General features: G+C 36.4%; 1 protein-coding gene across 1 annotated transcript; it reads right to left on the bottom strand.

The window, feature by feature from the left end:
* Nucleotides 1-6,658: 6,658 nt before the first annotated feature.
* LOC148846754 (serine/threonine-protein kinase RIPK-like) lies at nucleotides 6,659-10,386 on the bottom strand. Its single transcript, XM_088948408.1, has 5 exons — nucleotides 9,721-10,386; nucleotides 9,357-9,492; nucleotides 7,995-8,131; nucleotides 7,725-7,848; nucleotides 6,659-7,502 (listed from the first exon to the last, which is right to left on the bottom strand). Exons 1-5 carry the CDS (start codon nucleotides 10,102-10,104, stop codon nucleotides 6,841-6,843), a joined length of 1,443 nt encoding a protein of 480 aa, XP_088804534.1. The 5' UTR covers nucleotides 10,105-10,386; the 3' UTR covers nucleotides 6,659-6,840.
* Nucleotides 10,387-17,263: the final 6,877 nt, after the last annotated feature.

The raw sequence follows: 17,263 nt of genomic DNA, 5'->3' as shown, positions 1-17,263 counted from the left end.
ATGATAGGTGGGTAATAAACTTGTTCATGGGTCGTGCTGGGCCGGGCTTTCACTTGTCACTAATGAAAATATACTAGGCCCGAGCCCGAGCCCAACCTGACCAACAGGCCTATAACTTGGGTTTGAGCCCAGCCATGGTAAAAAGCCCGAAACCCGAGCCCGAGCCCGAAGCCCGACCTAATTGAAAAAAAAAACAATTTTCCCTCTTCAAATTAGAATTAAAAATTCAGATATTATTTTTTTTTCTATTTAAATGAACAATGGGCCGACAAGATGGTATTTGTCCCTTTCTTTTATATTTTAAAACACAATTTTACATTCTTAAATCAAAAAAATTATTCAAATGGACATAATCACATAACTAATTTTAAGTTTAATATTAGGTCAAGTCGGGTCGGGCTCGGGCTAGGCTATTTTGACAAAACCCGAGCCCGGCTCGAATTTATTGCGGGCCAGGCTTTTTGGCCCGAATTTAAGCCCGCGGGCCTATAAGCATGTTCAAGCCCGTCTAGGGGTCAAGCCAGGCCGGGCCGAGCCGGCCCGTCAGAATACCCGGCCCATGAACAGGTCTAGTGGGTAAGCACTTATTGGACAAAAAGGTTTAACCTAAAATAACAATGAACATTGTCTGACAAAGGCCAAAGGGAAAGCTCATAAGATGAGTGGATATGATCGCTCGCAGAAGGTGGTGGGGTTATGCAGTTGAAACAGTTGGCTCCATACACTGTATGTGATTTTCCACATTTCTAAAGACATACTTCGCAGTTTCCGTCACTGAGATAGGAGGTAAATATTCTGAGATGAACAAATGGAAATGGAACATAGATTAAAAAACATATCTATGTAGTAAACATGAATCAATTTAGGTTGTGGTCTGATCTGCCTTGCTTTTTATCAAAAATGGCAAATGGACAATTCTCGACAATCCAATACAGAGACAATTTGATCATATCGAAGTGTCTAAGGATATCCTGAATTGTCTAAGGACCATGTATGAAGAGCATAATCATTCTACTCGACAAAAGGTCTTAAAGTTGTTTATAACCACAAAAATGATCAAGAGCCAGATGGTTCATGGCCATTGTCTTAAGATGATGGGTTACATCAATGAACTAGATGCTAGATAATGCCACCAAAGTTGATGCCATCTTAAACTCTTTGCCTCCCTCCTTCAATTAGTTTATTATGAACTACAACATGAATAAGTTAAATGTTAGCCTTCAAGAACTCAGCAATATGTTGTAGAGGGTTGAAGAACTGATAAAGAAGGATAAACCGATAGCCATGCTTGTTGAAAGTGGCAATTCGGGTAAGAAGAAGAGGAGGGAAAAGAAAAAGCCTCAGAAAAATACTAGCAAGCTGAAAAAGCAAAAGAATGACAAGGAATTAGATGCATGTCACTTTTGCAAATAGACCGACCACTAGAAGAAAACCTGTCATCAATATTTGGAGACTAAGATGCAAGGTAATTTTGAATAATTTATCATAGAGACTAGTTTGTTGGTCACTTCTGCTTCCTGATGTATTGACTCTGGGGCTTCAACTCATGCATATAACACATTACAACGGTTTAAGACAAGCAGAAAGCTAAGTAACGAAGAAGTAACGCTCTACTTGAGAATTTCTGCAATAATTGCAGCTACAGCTATAGAAACTGTAAAACTAGTTTTCAGAAAATGAACAATTGTACTTAAAGATTGTCTTTTCATACCTAATTTAAGAAGAAATTTGGTTTCTATGTCAAAATTGTGTTTGGATGGTTATTCTATCTTATTTAGTAATGTAATTGCTATAACGAAATAACAAATTCCTCGTATACAGAGAACTTGAGAACGACCTCTATGTTCTCCATCGTTCTCTGGAAACAGACATAACCAAAAATACGTCAGAAATAGTTCCCAAGAAGAGACCCCATGATACAGTTAATCCCACTTGCCTGTGGCATTACCGACTTGGCCACATTAATATAGATCATATCACAAGGTTGGTAAAGGATAGTCTTTTGGATTTTTTAACTATAGAAGATCTTCCAACCTGTGAACCTTGCCTTCAGGGTAAGATGACGAAACGGCTATTTATTGAAAATCATGAAAGAACTATAGGCACGTTTGAGCTTATACATACTGATGTATATAGTCCCATGAATATTAGGACACGTAACCATCACATTTATTTCATAACATTTACTGATAATTTTTCACGGTATGGTTACATGTATCTAATGAGACATAAGTCTAAATCATTTGAAAAGCTCAAAGAATTCAGACAAGAAGTCGAGAAACAGTTAGGGATAGAAATTAAGACCATTCGATCAAATCGATGTAGTATCTCCCTAACGAATTCAGGGACTACTTAAAGGAAAACAGGATTGTATCAAAACTGACTCCTCTTACTATACCATAATTAAATGGTGTGTTAGAGAGGAAAAATCAGACTCTATTTGATATGGTCCATTCACTTCTCGTTCACTCAGAGTTATCCACATCCTTTTGGGGTATCGCATTAGAGACTACGATTTTCGTGTTGAACTGGATTCTAACCAAATCTGTTCCTAAGACTCCATATGAGCTATGGACTAGTAAGAAACTAAGTGTGAGACACTTAAAGATTTGGGATTGCCCAGCACATGTTAATAGAACTAATGCTGACAAATTGGAATCCAAGACCAGTCGTTGCCTATTTGTAGGCTACCCCAAAGGCTCTGTGGGTTACTTATTCTATGATCCAAAAAAACAAAAGGTGTTTTACAGTTGAATTGCCTACTTCGTAGAGGAAGATTACATCCTAGATAATCTTCATCAGGAAATTTTTAATGAGAAGAGCCCAGGGGTAGTGGGAGATGTCCCACGAGCTCCAGAAAATAACCAACCTAGAAGATCTACCCGGGTTTTTAGACCTCCATTTCGTTATGACTATGATCAAGAAAGTTACTTTATGGAAGTTATGAATAGTGAGAAGGATCCCGTGACTTATACGGAAGATATGTTGGACATAGATTCCTTAAAGTGGGTAGATGCCATGAGAACTGAGATGGATTCAATGGAAACCAATAAAATCTAGACTCTAGTGGATCCGCCCCTTGGGGTAAAAGCAATTTGTTACAAATGGATCTATAAGAGGAAGAAGGGCCCCGATGGTAAGATTGAGACCTACAAGGTCTGTCTTGTGTCAAAATGGTACACTCAAAAAGAGGGAATCGGCTATGAGGAAACCCTTTTGGCCATAGTCATGTTTAAATTCATTAGGATCCTGCTAGCTATAGCAGCATACCATGACTATGAGATTTGGCAAATGGATGTCAAAATCACATTCCTAAATGGAGATCTTACTGAAGTCATGAACACATGGAATGTAAACTTAATTAGCCCATATATGGATTTAAGCAAGTTTCTAGGAACTGGAACATTCGGTTTGACTCTACCATCAAACGGTTTGACTTTGAGCAAAATCTAGATGAGTTGTGTGTTTACAGGAAAACCAGTGGGGATAAGTTTACGTTCTTGGTTCTATATGTAGATGACATTCTACTCATTAGGAATAATGTAGGAATGTTAACTACAATGAAAGTATGGCTTTCACAACAATTCTCCATGAAAGATATTGGAGAAGCCTCCTACATATTAGGATTTTGACTCTATAGAAATTGATCGAAGAGGATAATAGGATTATCTCAGTCCAATTATATTGACAAAATTATCAAAAAATACAATATGAAGAACCCCAAGAAATAGGCACATACATAATCTTTTTTTTTCAGTTTAATACTACTTTGTTTTCCAATTATATTCCTGCGTGTATGTATAGGTCTATCTTTGTTTTGGCATGGTACATGGATTTCGATGTGTCTACGGGCCAACAATTTTTATGTTGTAAAACAATACATGCTAGAAGATCCAAACTTGTAAATATTTCAAGTTGAAAGCCAGCAAGCCTATCAATACTACACCACACCCACTAGTTGTTATAATTTCATTATTAATATTTACAAGTTTAATATTGGCTTCCTAAGAATTAAATAGGGTGGCTCATCCTTTAGGTCAGATTGTTAATTAAATTTTTGGATGTCAGACTTTGTAACTTGGAGTAGCCCTCCTGCCTGTATTGAACCTTCTGTTTCCTTTGATGTCTGATGGATTCCCCGATGATCCACACTTTGCATAAATTATCAAATCATGTGTTACATATTTGCATATTCCTTATTTTTAGTCATTTGACACTTAGATTTGGTGTTATGGATATATTTTTGAGATTTTTTTTAATATATTTATGTATATCTTAATTTTCTGCCATATATCCAGACATATTCAAAACATATATCTCAATATGTCTCTTAAAATTGCATTTCTAATATTTTGAACTTGAGGGATTCTCATTCAATCAATAAATCCTAGAAAATGTATTTTCTGCAAAGAAAAATTATAAGATGATACGATTGTTTATCTTTATCGTCCAATTTATGGTTACATTTGGGCTGATAAGAACAATTTAGCTGCAGAGGTTTACTTAGATCAAATGATATTACTAAGTTAATCACTTTAATTGGAAAGTATTTTTTCTATAACGAAAGCATCAAATTATATCATTGTTTATTCTCAAGCATTGGATGTATATTTGTATAACGAAAGCATCACGTTATATAATTAAAGTATATTTCTATATATAACAAATGGTAGAAACTCATCTAAGACACTAATTCTTGTTTTAAATCGCCTTTCCCCTTCTAGAGACCTTAAACTTTACAAATCTAAATTGGAGGATTTAAGAGTGGCCAAGTTTTTAGATATAGCTTTCCACAAATTTTGAGACCAATAGAAGGTAATTTGAATGAATCTGCATCAGCAATGATCAATGTTGTCTCATCCAAAAAATCAATACGTTTCAGGCCATACTGTTGATGATGAAGGCACTCAAGAGTTTGGTGGTATATATATATATATATATATATATATATATATATATATATATATATATATATATATCTGGTTTGCATGCATGCACTACCCATCACTTGTTATCCACCTAATAAGTGATTTCTTCTTCTCTATTTGATCTTACAGTTCAAATGAATTCTCTATTCGGATTTAATTTGGTCACATACCACACTCTAATTTCTTCTTCCTTTTCCTATACAACTTTACATGAAAATCGATTAGTCTTTTCCCAAACAAATGTGTTTACAACTCTCTATACCTCCTATTTAATACCATTCTTTATATGATCTATTCAATCCAAACTTTACCTTTCTATCTAGGAGTGTAAATGGGTCGAATTCAAATCGGATCAGTCAATATCCGACGGATATTGAAAATTAATATTCGAATTTGAATCCGATAAAATATTTGAATATTCGATTCAATTCGAATTCGACTAATTAATTATTTTAGGTAATTAATAAATATATAAAATAAATATTTATTTATATAAAGTATATAAATATATAAATTAATTATTATATATATAAATTATATAAAACATTTACAAATTTTATGTATTATATATAAGAATTAAATAATCGGTCAAATTCAGATATTTATCGAATCGAATCAGGCCATATTCAAATTCGAATCCAATTAACTCTTCGATATGAATAAGATATCTAAATTCAACCAATTGGCTATCCGAATTTGATTCAATTATGCCGAATCTCGAATTCGAAATTGGATTTTCAAATACCATTAACACCCCTATTTCTATCTATCTATCTATCTATCTATCTATCTACATATATAGATATATATATATATATATATATATATATATTCCTCATGCCTTCAAGCATCTGTCAATTAAATTAGTAAAAAAAATTACATGCGTTGCTGTTGCTTCTACTCTATTTAACACTTGAAAGATTAAACTATTGAGATATCCTCTCAATTTGTAATTCATATTGTTCAACATATATATAGGATGTGCCCATAAACTATTAATTAGAGCGCCCACTGTATCAAATTAAGAGGGATGTGCTTAATTACTTTTCAGACCATCAACTCTGTCTAGACAATGCTATGTATAGTCATTTATTAAAATTGAGGCAGTTAAAGATAAAGTATATATAACTAGAGGGTTGGTGAGCTGTGGGTGTCCGTAATGTATTCTTACTTTTCCTTCAACTAGTTAGCTAAGCTACATTTTATATAACAATATATATTTTCATTTCTGCATGCCTTTGATTAATTATAATTAGTTGAAATTAATTGCCTAACCTCAAGCTTAATCATTAAAGAATATATCACAATTTAGAATTATGTAGCTGAGGTACGTAGCAGCCCGGCCCAGTGCTGAAATTAATTCAATGGCATCATTTGATACATGATTACCTCATCGATCGCTAGCTGTTGGATGGAAATCAACAGTACTAGCCCCATCTTAATTATAGGACTGTTTCCATGGATGAGTAGCCAGCCATTCACTAATTAATTAATAATGCAAGTCCATTGGACTTGTGGTTTATGAAGGATATATGCTCTTGTCATCTGGGATTATTCAGATATGGAAGAATTAATGTTGAAAATTTTGAATCGATTTATAGAATTAATTCTTGAATATTAGAGACAATAGAATAAATTTTGCCTATTTGGCTTCAAAGAAAAAGAAAAAAAAAAAAAAAAAAAAAAAAACTCGATCGTATTCATCAAAAGAAAAAATGAGAGACAAAATATATTCTCAAAAGAGATATTTTCCTTTATGGATCCGAAAAGGAAAAGAAGAAATTAAGAAGACAATGTAGACCTGTACAACTTAATTAAGTGTGATTTAATTTACTACTACTCCACAAACCAACCCTCTCTACTTAATTTTGGTGATGCTTTGAAGTGTTGAAGCCGTCTCCAGACCTAGCTATTATCTCCCCCGATTTTCATGCTGCTTTTGGAGAGTTGAAGCCGTTGCCACAGTATCAGAATGGACTACTGCCTGAGATCTTGGTGTCCTAATCCTTTGTCTATGCCCATGGTGGTGGTGGTATCTGTGGTGGCCATTCTCTTTCTTCTTGTCCTCTTTTTCGTCCTTCTGATGTGCTTCATCTCCCTTTTTATACTTTCTTGGCCCACTTGGGCCATGGTGATGATGGAAATTATTACCATTTGCCTTTTTCTTGTCCTCATTTTGTCCTTGAGCACCTTGCTCGTTATCAATATCAGCTACCTTACGGTCTTCGGTTGGAGCTATATACACAAAGGTTCCAACTGGAATGTCATCGAGCTTCTGGATTAGTTCCAGAGTCTCAACCACACTACTCATGGTTGGTCTAGACTTGGGGTTGCGGCTCAAGCATTTGAACGCCAATGCACCCGCCTTCATAGCCCCCTTGACGGAGTACTGGCCCTCAAGTCTGGGGTCTATAATCCGGTCAAGTTTACGGACATCGTTCAGAAGAGGCCTTCCCCAGTCTACGAGGCTCTGTTCTCTAGGGCCACGGTTCTTGTCCACTGAACGTCTCCCCGTTAGCAGCTCTAATAGGACTACCCCGAAGCTGTATACATCACTCTTGGCTGTCAAATGACCTGAAAATTAAACCGTGTGTGTCAATGGAATGAATGCATGGAAGGAGAACCCAGCTAGCTAGCGCAACATACAAATATTAATTCCTTGATCAATTGTCAAAACTAGATGAGATGAGATCGATGATGAAGCAAATGAATCTATTTGGATTAACCAGAAACGTAACACAAAGTGATCGATGCATGACTAATAAGGAAAAGAATACATTACTTTAATTTACTTACCAGTCATGACATACTCTGGAGCTGCGTATCCGTGGGTGCCCATGACACGCGTTGAAACATGTGTCTCGTCTCCTTCAGGCCCATCCTTTGCTAGCCCGAAATCTGAGAGTTTAGCGGTGTAATCCTGGATACATGATACAAAATCAAAGGCATGCAATCTAAGTAATAAATTTGCTAAAATTAATTACAATATTGGTCAGAGCTAGCACTCAATATATATATATATATACATTAAGCCCTCGGTATATTGTTTAACTAATTGAAACTTACGGAGTCTAGCAATATGTTTGAGGCTTTAAAATCTCGGTATATGACGGGCTTCTCTGCTTCATGGAGGAACGCAAGTCCTTTGGCAGCTCCAAGTGCAATTTTCATTCTTGTTAGCCATGGCAACGATGCAGAATATCCTGCATTTCTCAAATTAAAGAGATTTTAATTAGATTTAACATATTATATATGCCAGTACTCTACTGTCTCTACTGTGTAAAGAATAGAATATAGCTAGGGAGAATTAATAAGTTTGCAATGCAATGGTATTTAGAATTTTGAGGTAGAATGCGATATAATTTTTACAAATTAACATTGATTGGGTACATCCAATTTTTGATGAAAAGGCGCACCCTTAATCATTTGTCAAAAAAGTACATGACTTCTTTTTCCATAAATTAATATATATATATATATGCCCCAACAACCTTTTGACTTTTTATCCTTACCCATGCCTTCTTCTGAAATAGAGATATTGCTCGGCGTCGGCCCCACATCTATCAATTCGCATGTATGGAATCATTGGTGAAATTTCTTTTTTCTAGTTTTTTCCATGACTACTTTCTTGTTTCTTGGTGGGAAAAACGCATGGTTTTCAAAACTGTATTGGACCGGACGGTCCGACTGAAAAAATCGGAAATCAGTTAAGTGATCAATTCCTTTTTATTTTAAAATTGTTATTTTGCTAAAAAATCATTGATTTGGTCAGTAAACCGCTGATCCAAATAGTTGAACCGTTTGAACCATTTAATGATTTTAACTGTTTTTTATTTTTTATTTTTTTATTTTGTTAGAAGAGGCCATTTGTTCGGTTCAAATAATTAGACCGTTTGACCTGCGAACCAGACCCTCACCTATTTATTGTCTGGTTCGTTTTAAAAATCTAAAAAAAAAAAAAAAACGTAACTTTACCTCACCATCTAGAAGCCTGGGAAGAGAACTTTCTTATTGGACAAGTTCTTCAGTGGACTTCGGTGATGGACGCCTTTCTCACATAAGGAATAAAATAAAATGCTACAACTCCATCCATCCTAGTTGCCATCTTTTCCTACTTTCATACTTTTCTAAAATTAGTCCCAAACTTTCTCGTTTTTTTTTTTTTTTTTGCTTCACCTAACCTAACTTCCTTTAATTTATAAGAATAAGATTCATTGTTTAAAACTAGTAAAGCCCTCCTATAGCAAGTTACCAGATAAAACCCGCGCATTTTCATTTTATTTTATGTTTTCCCCTTTTCAATAAGACTTTTGCAGCCAGACATCCCATTCAATCCATATAGATTCAAAAGTTCGAATAGCTGATAGACATGATACCAAAAAAATTAGGGAACCATAATTAATGAAGCAGATGGAAGAGCAGACTTACTTCTAAAGAGTTGATTCTCCAAGCTTCCTCGTACCATGTACTCATACACGAGAAGCCGGTGCTCGTCCTCGCAACAGTACCCTATCAGCTTCACCAGATGCGGATGCCTCAGTTGCCCAAGAAATATCACTTCCGTCTACAACAACATTCAAATGAGACGAAGCAAATCATATCAGAACATGCAAAATTAAGATTAAGATTTGAAAAAAAAAAAGCAAACAAACAAACAATCATTTAATAGATCATAACTATTTCAGGTTCAGCTGAATCAATCTTATTCGAGCCTATCCGTTCTATCTAACGCCATTCGTCAAACAGATAGATTTGAAAGACAACAAGGGAGTGATATAAAATGGATTCTTACCAGCCATTCCCTGTGGCCTTGCGTGCCTTCCAAGTTCATCAGCTTTACAGCCACGGGCTGAGCCTTCAATCCAGGTTTGAGCTTATCATCAATGAACCCTTTGTGAACCGGCCCGAATCCCCCTTCGCCGAGAAAATTACTTGTCGAGAAAATCTGCGTGATCACCTTCAGCTCTGCGAGCGTAAAGACGTGAAGATTGGACCCTATGAGAGAACTCGAGATGTCATCGGCCGAGAGCGATGGGCCTGAGAGGCTTATATCCGACACAGATATCCTCTGAAAAGAACTCTGCTTCTTGACTATTTTCTTGGTGGGTTCTTCCGGTGGGATCTCAGCCTGAAAACAACAGGGAACCAGGGATTTCGACGTGAACTTCTTAATCATCGCCTGAGTTGGTTCTGGAGCCCGAATTAATCGATGCAGAGTTGGTCGTCGGACAGACGATGAGAGAGGTGATAAGGGTGGTAGAAATGGGTTTTGGTTTTGAAGACTTAGAGAGAAGGTTGAGACTCAATCGCCAACCACTCTCAGCATAGGAAGAAAAGTTCGTGTCTCTGCTCCCCTTTTAATTATGCAGTCTCTAGCTCTTTGATATCTTCTTCTTCGCTAAAATTGCTTTGCTCCACTTCCACAACAGGGAAATCTTCTTGCTTTTTTAGATATTGCTCTTTACATGCATATGCATATATATGTATATATATGAATACAATTGCGAGTCGTGGGTAAAGGTTGTACGAGTGAAATTACCTGCTTACCCCCTTGACTTTGTACCTAAAAGCAGCTACGAAACTGGAGGCCAATGTTTTTGAATGTATCAATCAGCATATTATAAGATAAATATTTTACAATTTGTCAGCATTTTCTTTTTCCAATCTAGTAGCTGAAGTGGAATTTCGTCACCCCGGTTTTCCTGTTTATATGTCTTCTTCCAATTCCATGGAGTAAAATTAAAGGTCTTTGGCGTTAATTATAAGAGAAATAAAATTAATTAAGGTCTCTCTGACCCATTGGGTTGGGATTACACTAGTTTTTTTTCATTTTCTTTTAAATAGAAAAAGTAGAAGTACAGAGGAGGACCACGTTCGTGGAGGTAGTCATCGATTTGAAAGCAATTTGATAATGTTAATTAATACTAATTATTTATGGTTCACCAAGTTAGAAAAGAAAATCATGATCGAGAAAGCAATTTTCCAGCTACTTGGACGCGTTTCGTGGGTGGCAAATGCAATCCAGTTGGGTAAATTTGGTGTTGTCATTTTGTGGACGGAGGGAGATTTGGTAGTCGTAGTAGTAGTAGTCTCTTCTGAAACTGCTGCTAAGTACATGGTTTTTGCTTGGAGAAGAGGTTTAGACTTAAGAGAAGAAGAGCTTCTAGAACTTGACCCTGTCTTTTGGCCCATTTTATAGAAACTACCCATAACAAAATGAATGAATAAATTAATAAGCCAACCCCGGCCCTCGCCTCTGTTCGATCAGTAAAATCAAATTAAATAGCTTATCAATGACTGTGTCTGTGATTAGCAGCAACCCACCTCCCCTTGCAGCCTCAACATCAAACCCAATCGCAACCATTCAACCCAAAGATCTCTCTCTCTCGTAATAAACACCCAAAAGAAAAGACTGAATGGTCGTGATTATCTGATCAATTTTGTTGACTTCTCACATAAAACCTCATGTCAGGTCCAGGTGGGGCCGTCTTATACATGTGGGGTGGGAACTGGGAATCCTAATCCTAAAAACATGAGCATTGCTCATCATCAGAGTTCAGAGATGAAATGAAACCTTCTTCATTTGCATGCATGTGAACTCACAGAAGTTTCTAAACCGTTCCGAGCCGCAAGACCCGGAAATCGAGGGGGGGGGGAACGGGTACTGTAGGTCAAACAAAGGGTTGGTGGGGTGGGACCCATCTGTGATCAGCTGCTGCACTCCTTTACGGAAGTCAAGAGGTAGAACTGTCATTTCGTGGAAAGATTAAAAGGACGACGTCAACGGCCTCGGCCTAGTAGTAGGAATTATGGAATTTGGATTAGCTGATTGATTAATGAGTGCACTAAATCTGATTATCTGATTATCTGAATCTGAATGACGCGTTTAGAGAGAGAGAGAGAGAGAGCAGAGTGACGCGGACACGGGGGGCTGCTGGCCGGCCGCAGCCAGGTTGGCGTGTGTCTGTGTCTGTGTGTGAACAAACAATCTGGCTCGGTCGCTTGGACCTGGAAAATTTTCTGTGGGATGAATGGGACCCATCACACGATCATTGGTGGTAACTTGGAATCCAATACCAAAAGCGCCACAAATGAGGATTGTTGTACGCTTTCGCTACGACACGGTTTGGAATAAAGCCGTGAATCATGATGAATTGATGATGGCCAATTTCAATGTATTGCTGTGCCCCCACCCCCACCGCCATCGTCAAACGCTTTCATTTCGTGGTTTTACTTTATCACTGGAATCTATCTAGCATGACATTGGCCCAAATTAAGAAACTGAACGGTATACAAGGATTCAATGTAAAATTCATCTCTTAACCCAGTTTTATTTTAGATGTCCCTCTTGTTGCATTAATGTTTTGCCCATCATCTTCATTTAGTGAATTTAAAATATCTAAATACCAGATCTACTCACAAGGAAAAATCTGATATAGATCCCTTTTACCTTTGAGTCTTTGTTAAAGATCATCTGGTTTCCTATCTTCTAAATAATGGTTAATATTTTTGTAAAATTTTTGTACAAGGGTAAGGTTTTTACGTCCCCCCTCCCCTCGATTCCATTATAGGTGATTGGATTCTAACAAAATTTTACAGTGGTCGACTCTCAACAAAAGTAATTAAAGTTTAGGATTCTATAAAAAGAATTTCACTCCCTTCTTTTGGACGGTCCAATATCAAGAAAATTTATTCATATGAACAAGAGGAGAAATTACATTTGTCATAGACAAGCAAGCACCGGTAAAAGGAAATCTGAAAGAATAAAACTAAAGCTGCATTTGGCATTCCTTATTTTAAGGACTTATTTCTTCTTTCTAATTAAAATGTTTCTAATACCGAGTTTTTAACTGCAAAAAGAAAACAAGTCCTTAAAACAAGGAATGCAAAATGCAGTATACAAATTGAATAGATAAATAAAAATGAGATAAATCCTTAATTTAAACAACGAATGCCAAATGCAGTATACCAAATTGAATAGACAAATGAATGTCGCCATGCCACCTCATGAGAAGATAATTACATTCTTTGCCACCATTAATCAAACGGATGCGCCATTGGCATGCTCCATCCACAGCATTAAGAGCATTGGCCCCGTTTTAAAGAGGAAAAGATTTCCTCAAGCTTGCAAAGGCCTCTTCTATATATTATGATTACGGGGGCATTCTTGTTTTGGATTTTGAAAGGGGGGAAAGTTGGTCAATGGCATTTTGGTTCCCATTGACCAAGAATCCCATGTTTTTTTTTTAGATTTATGTGAGAACCAGGGAAAGTTTATTTTCTTGGGGAGTAAGTGATACCAATCTCCTAAGTGGATAAATAACTTTTCCACTTAGGGGGAAAATTGCCAATACTTGAATGGGACAAAAATGCCCATTTTAATAATGGATTTTTATGGTTAAATAGTCATTGCCTTATTTACATGAAATATAAAAGAACATAGGTAAATGCACTTATCTGGGTAAGTGTTTCCCAAGAAAAACTTATCCAGGTAACTATATTTACCTTGGTAAATAGCTTATCGAAAAATGAATGGGGCCTAGATGTCTGATTAGCATTAAGATCATTGGCTACTATAATATGCATCACGTGCTCTCCTTAGTCCTCACATTAAACCCGGCCAGAAATAAATGTCGAGATCAATCACCAAACTTGACAACCTCCAAGCAAAACACAAAGGAAGAATTTACCATGAAAAGTAAGTCGCCCTCCTTTATTTTTCTTGTTCTTGTTCCTTTTCTTTTATAATAGCCATTGGCCAAGCCAACTAAACGTCTATTTGGCATCAATGTCGTTGCTCCAGAAAATGGCAATACATCAGTGTCAAGTTGGAAAAAACCTTGCTCCAGGAAACGCCTGTTTGTTTGGAACCATTTTTCCATAAAAAGCGGTGCTTCAAGCCATGCCTTGGAAATCGAGAAGGCATGGCTTGGAGCAACACCGAATTTGGCATTTTCCGAAGCTGCAGCTCATTGTTGCCAATAAGGACATGAGGTAGCAGTGATAGGGACATGACGTGGCACTAGATAATAGGTACCAATGCTAAAAAAGTTTCCTGGAGCATTGGTACCAAACAGAAAACATTGTTTTTGCTCCAGGAAACATCCTACCTGGCAGCAATATTTCCATTTCCAAACAAAAAATAAAGACACCGTTTTCTCAGAAAACGGTGCTTCCAACCCACACATCAACAGCACCGAATGGTGCTGTATCTGCAGCATCAATGCCAAACATATACTATATTAAGGTGGCGTTTGGCAAGTCTTGTTGTATGGTCTTTTAGGCTTTGGCAAGTTTGAAGGTCCAAAAATTGGTCTTTTTGCATTTGGTAACAAAAAGTTGGAAAGATGAGAAATTGCATGCATGGAAAGATTCAAAAAGATCAAAAACGTCAATTTTGAAAAGGTTCAAATGAAACTTTCTGATCTTTCTACGTGATAGTCTCTAAATGTATTTTTAAAAACTCAGTAAACCGAACAAGAGAAAAAAAAAAAACTTAATATATCTTTTAGTCATTTAAACTACTGAAAGATCTTTCTGAAAATACTTAACAAACAACACCTAAATTACAACAGTTAAAAGCTTAAAACCCATAACCAGCTGATGCTTTGATAGATAGATAGATAGATCATAAAGCTTCCTTCAAACTCTAGTTTCAACGACAGAACTCATTAATGATGTAATTAAAGGTCAAAGATATAGGTGAGCAAATCGGTCAAACCACAACAGCCATTACCTTCTCTATGGAAATTTACCAAATAACCTAATTTCAAAATTTCAAACATTAATTTATCCATTTTATTTGATATTGACTGGGATTATTATTTATATGGATCATTTGAATATGATTGTCACCATTGCAAATTTTACTTTGATAGCAGGATATAGGAGTTAATTTAACGTGAATTTGTTAATTACAGAAATTAAAACATATAGGAATTAATTTAGCGTGAATTAATGAGAGATAGAGTGGTTTTTGTTAGTCCATTGACATTTAGACAGAAGAACTGAAAATATCCTGGGAATATTCAACCCTCAGATTGATCAAATAGACGGTCAATCCAGTTGGCAAATATCCTTGGGATATCAAACGTGGAAACAGAAGTGGGGGCAAATATAAGATAGGTTGCGGCCTCGGATTGATTAAACTGACAGTCAATGTCAATCCACTTGGCAAATATAAATGGGTACTGAAAGGATAAGTCTAATTAAACGGCCCAATAATTCTCCCCCAAATAAATAAATAAAACTTCATTTACTAAAACACCTCTTAATTAAAAACTGTTTGTATTGTCATTAATTTGGAAATGGTTATATGATCATTTAAACCAAATGAAAAATGTTTAAGATGATGGGCCATGGTTATTTATCCTAAAAATATCCCTAAAACTTCACATTGAAAAAAAAAAGAAAAAGAAGCAAATGTTTGATTTCAGTAAAATGAAGAAAAGGAGAGAACGATGGCATTGGGGTTATTCGTCTAGAACTGATCAAACGGATTGGTTGCCTGCATCTTATCAGGGTAAGAATGGTATTTTCATTTTCTTTATCTTTTGAATAAATTTGTTCCAAAGAACATTAGGGTAACTATAAGGAATACACTGTTTAAGTAAAACCCAAACCATAGGACTGGAAAGTGGTAATTAACTGTTTTAGTAAAATTGTCTTATATAAATATACTGGTTGAATTCAAATACCATTTATTTACATCAACATTTAGCTATATCAATTATGTGTGTGTATACATGTTAGTTTTATAATAAGCATAGATTCGACTTTTTAAACCAAAAGAAAGGATATCATTAGATCGAACGTGCATCTATAAATATTCAAGCTTTAATTTATCAATTGATCAAATTAAGATTTTCTTAATTAAATGGATAAGATTTTGGGTTCCAACTCTGACAAATAACTGGATGCAATTTGCAAACTTATCAGGAATTAGGGCTTTCAACAGGTAGGATTTGGGTCGGAATCAGTTGGAATTGGATCCGACCCAATATGAAATATTGAGGACTTAGACTTGGAACTGGACCTGATAAAGCCTTTAATTTTTTGGCCTGGAATCGAACCAATTGATTTTCAGGACAATCGGGTCTAACCCAACGGGCCCAATTATAATAATAATAAATAAATATTTATGTATTCTATATTTATAATTTATTTAGTATATTATATATTATATAATGGATCAAGTCTGAATCAATTCGGGGTTAGGTGAAACCAGTTCTGAACCAATAGTAATTGGGACCCTATATCAGAACTTGGAACCAATCCATTGGTTTCAGTTTCTGGAATGAGAACTGGCCCAATCAGTTCAGATTCATCGGGTCAGAACCGACCCATTGACAGCCCTACCAGGAACCAGAACCAGCCTTCATGAAATTCTTCTTATTATAATTTATAGGGTAAATTACAAAGACCCCCCTTGTACTATGGGGTCTGAGACAAAGACCCCCTGTACTATGGCTGTGAGACAAAGACCCTCTTTGACCGTTAAGTCGGAATGCGTTCAATTACTAAAGTATCCCACTAAACTTTTTCTATTTTTATTTTTTACCCTTTTTCTCTTAAAACCTATTTAACCTATTATTTTCCCTTTCTTCTCTTATTTTCCCCTTCCTCACCGTCCTCTCTCATTCTTTCCCTCTCCCAACTCTCGCCCAACGCCATGAGAAGGGATTCTCTGCTCATCCCCTTCAAACCCAAGCCGCTCTTCTGCCTACAAAGACGCTCTAACCTCGGAGAGTGAGAGGTAGCATCATCATAGCCTACAAGAAACGGTGAGTTAAGGGGGAACCCAAATCAGAAACTATAAATTCAGTGAAGATTGCAAAGACAACTTATACACAGAATACCTAAATCGGGAAGGTGGATGGGGGCGTTTGCCAAATGCTGAACGAAACCAATGACATTTGAAAGGGAGACAATTTATAAGTTGCAATTACAACTTTACTAGGATCATAGCACGACAAATGAAATCTGTCAGTGCAAAATTACCTAAAATGGGCATGAAGAAATGTTGAAATGAAAACGACGACGACGACGGTATTCACGAGGAACCAAAAACAAAGGATTATGCACATATGAAGTTACCTCGCATAGAAACAGAAGCTGAACTTTCAGAACTACGTGACCCGGAGAAGCACACGCTTTTCCGACTACACGGTCGTACACACACTTCTCGCCATATAAATGATAAATCCTATCGACGATCGGATTCTTTGACCGGAATTTCGCCCAAGAAGCTGCAGAGACGCCTCTTCTCCAAGCAAAGCCATCTCTCTCCTTGCACTCATTTCAGCAGGTGGCAGTGACTGTTGCTCACATATACT

Source organism: Nelumbo lutea, chromosome 6 (genome assembly GCF_056320005.1).
Source record: "Nelumbo lutea isolate HS-2025 chromosome 6, American lotus-T2T, whole genome shotgun sequence".
Classification (NCBI taxonomy): Eukaryota; Viridiplantae; Streptophyta; class Magnoliopsida; order Proteales; family Nelumbonaceae; genus Nelumbo; species Nelumbo lutea.
The sequence above is the reverse complement of the archived record's forward strand: the minus strand, read 5'-3'. Positions and strand labels throughout refer to the sequence as shown.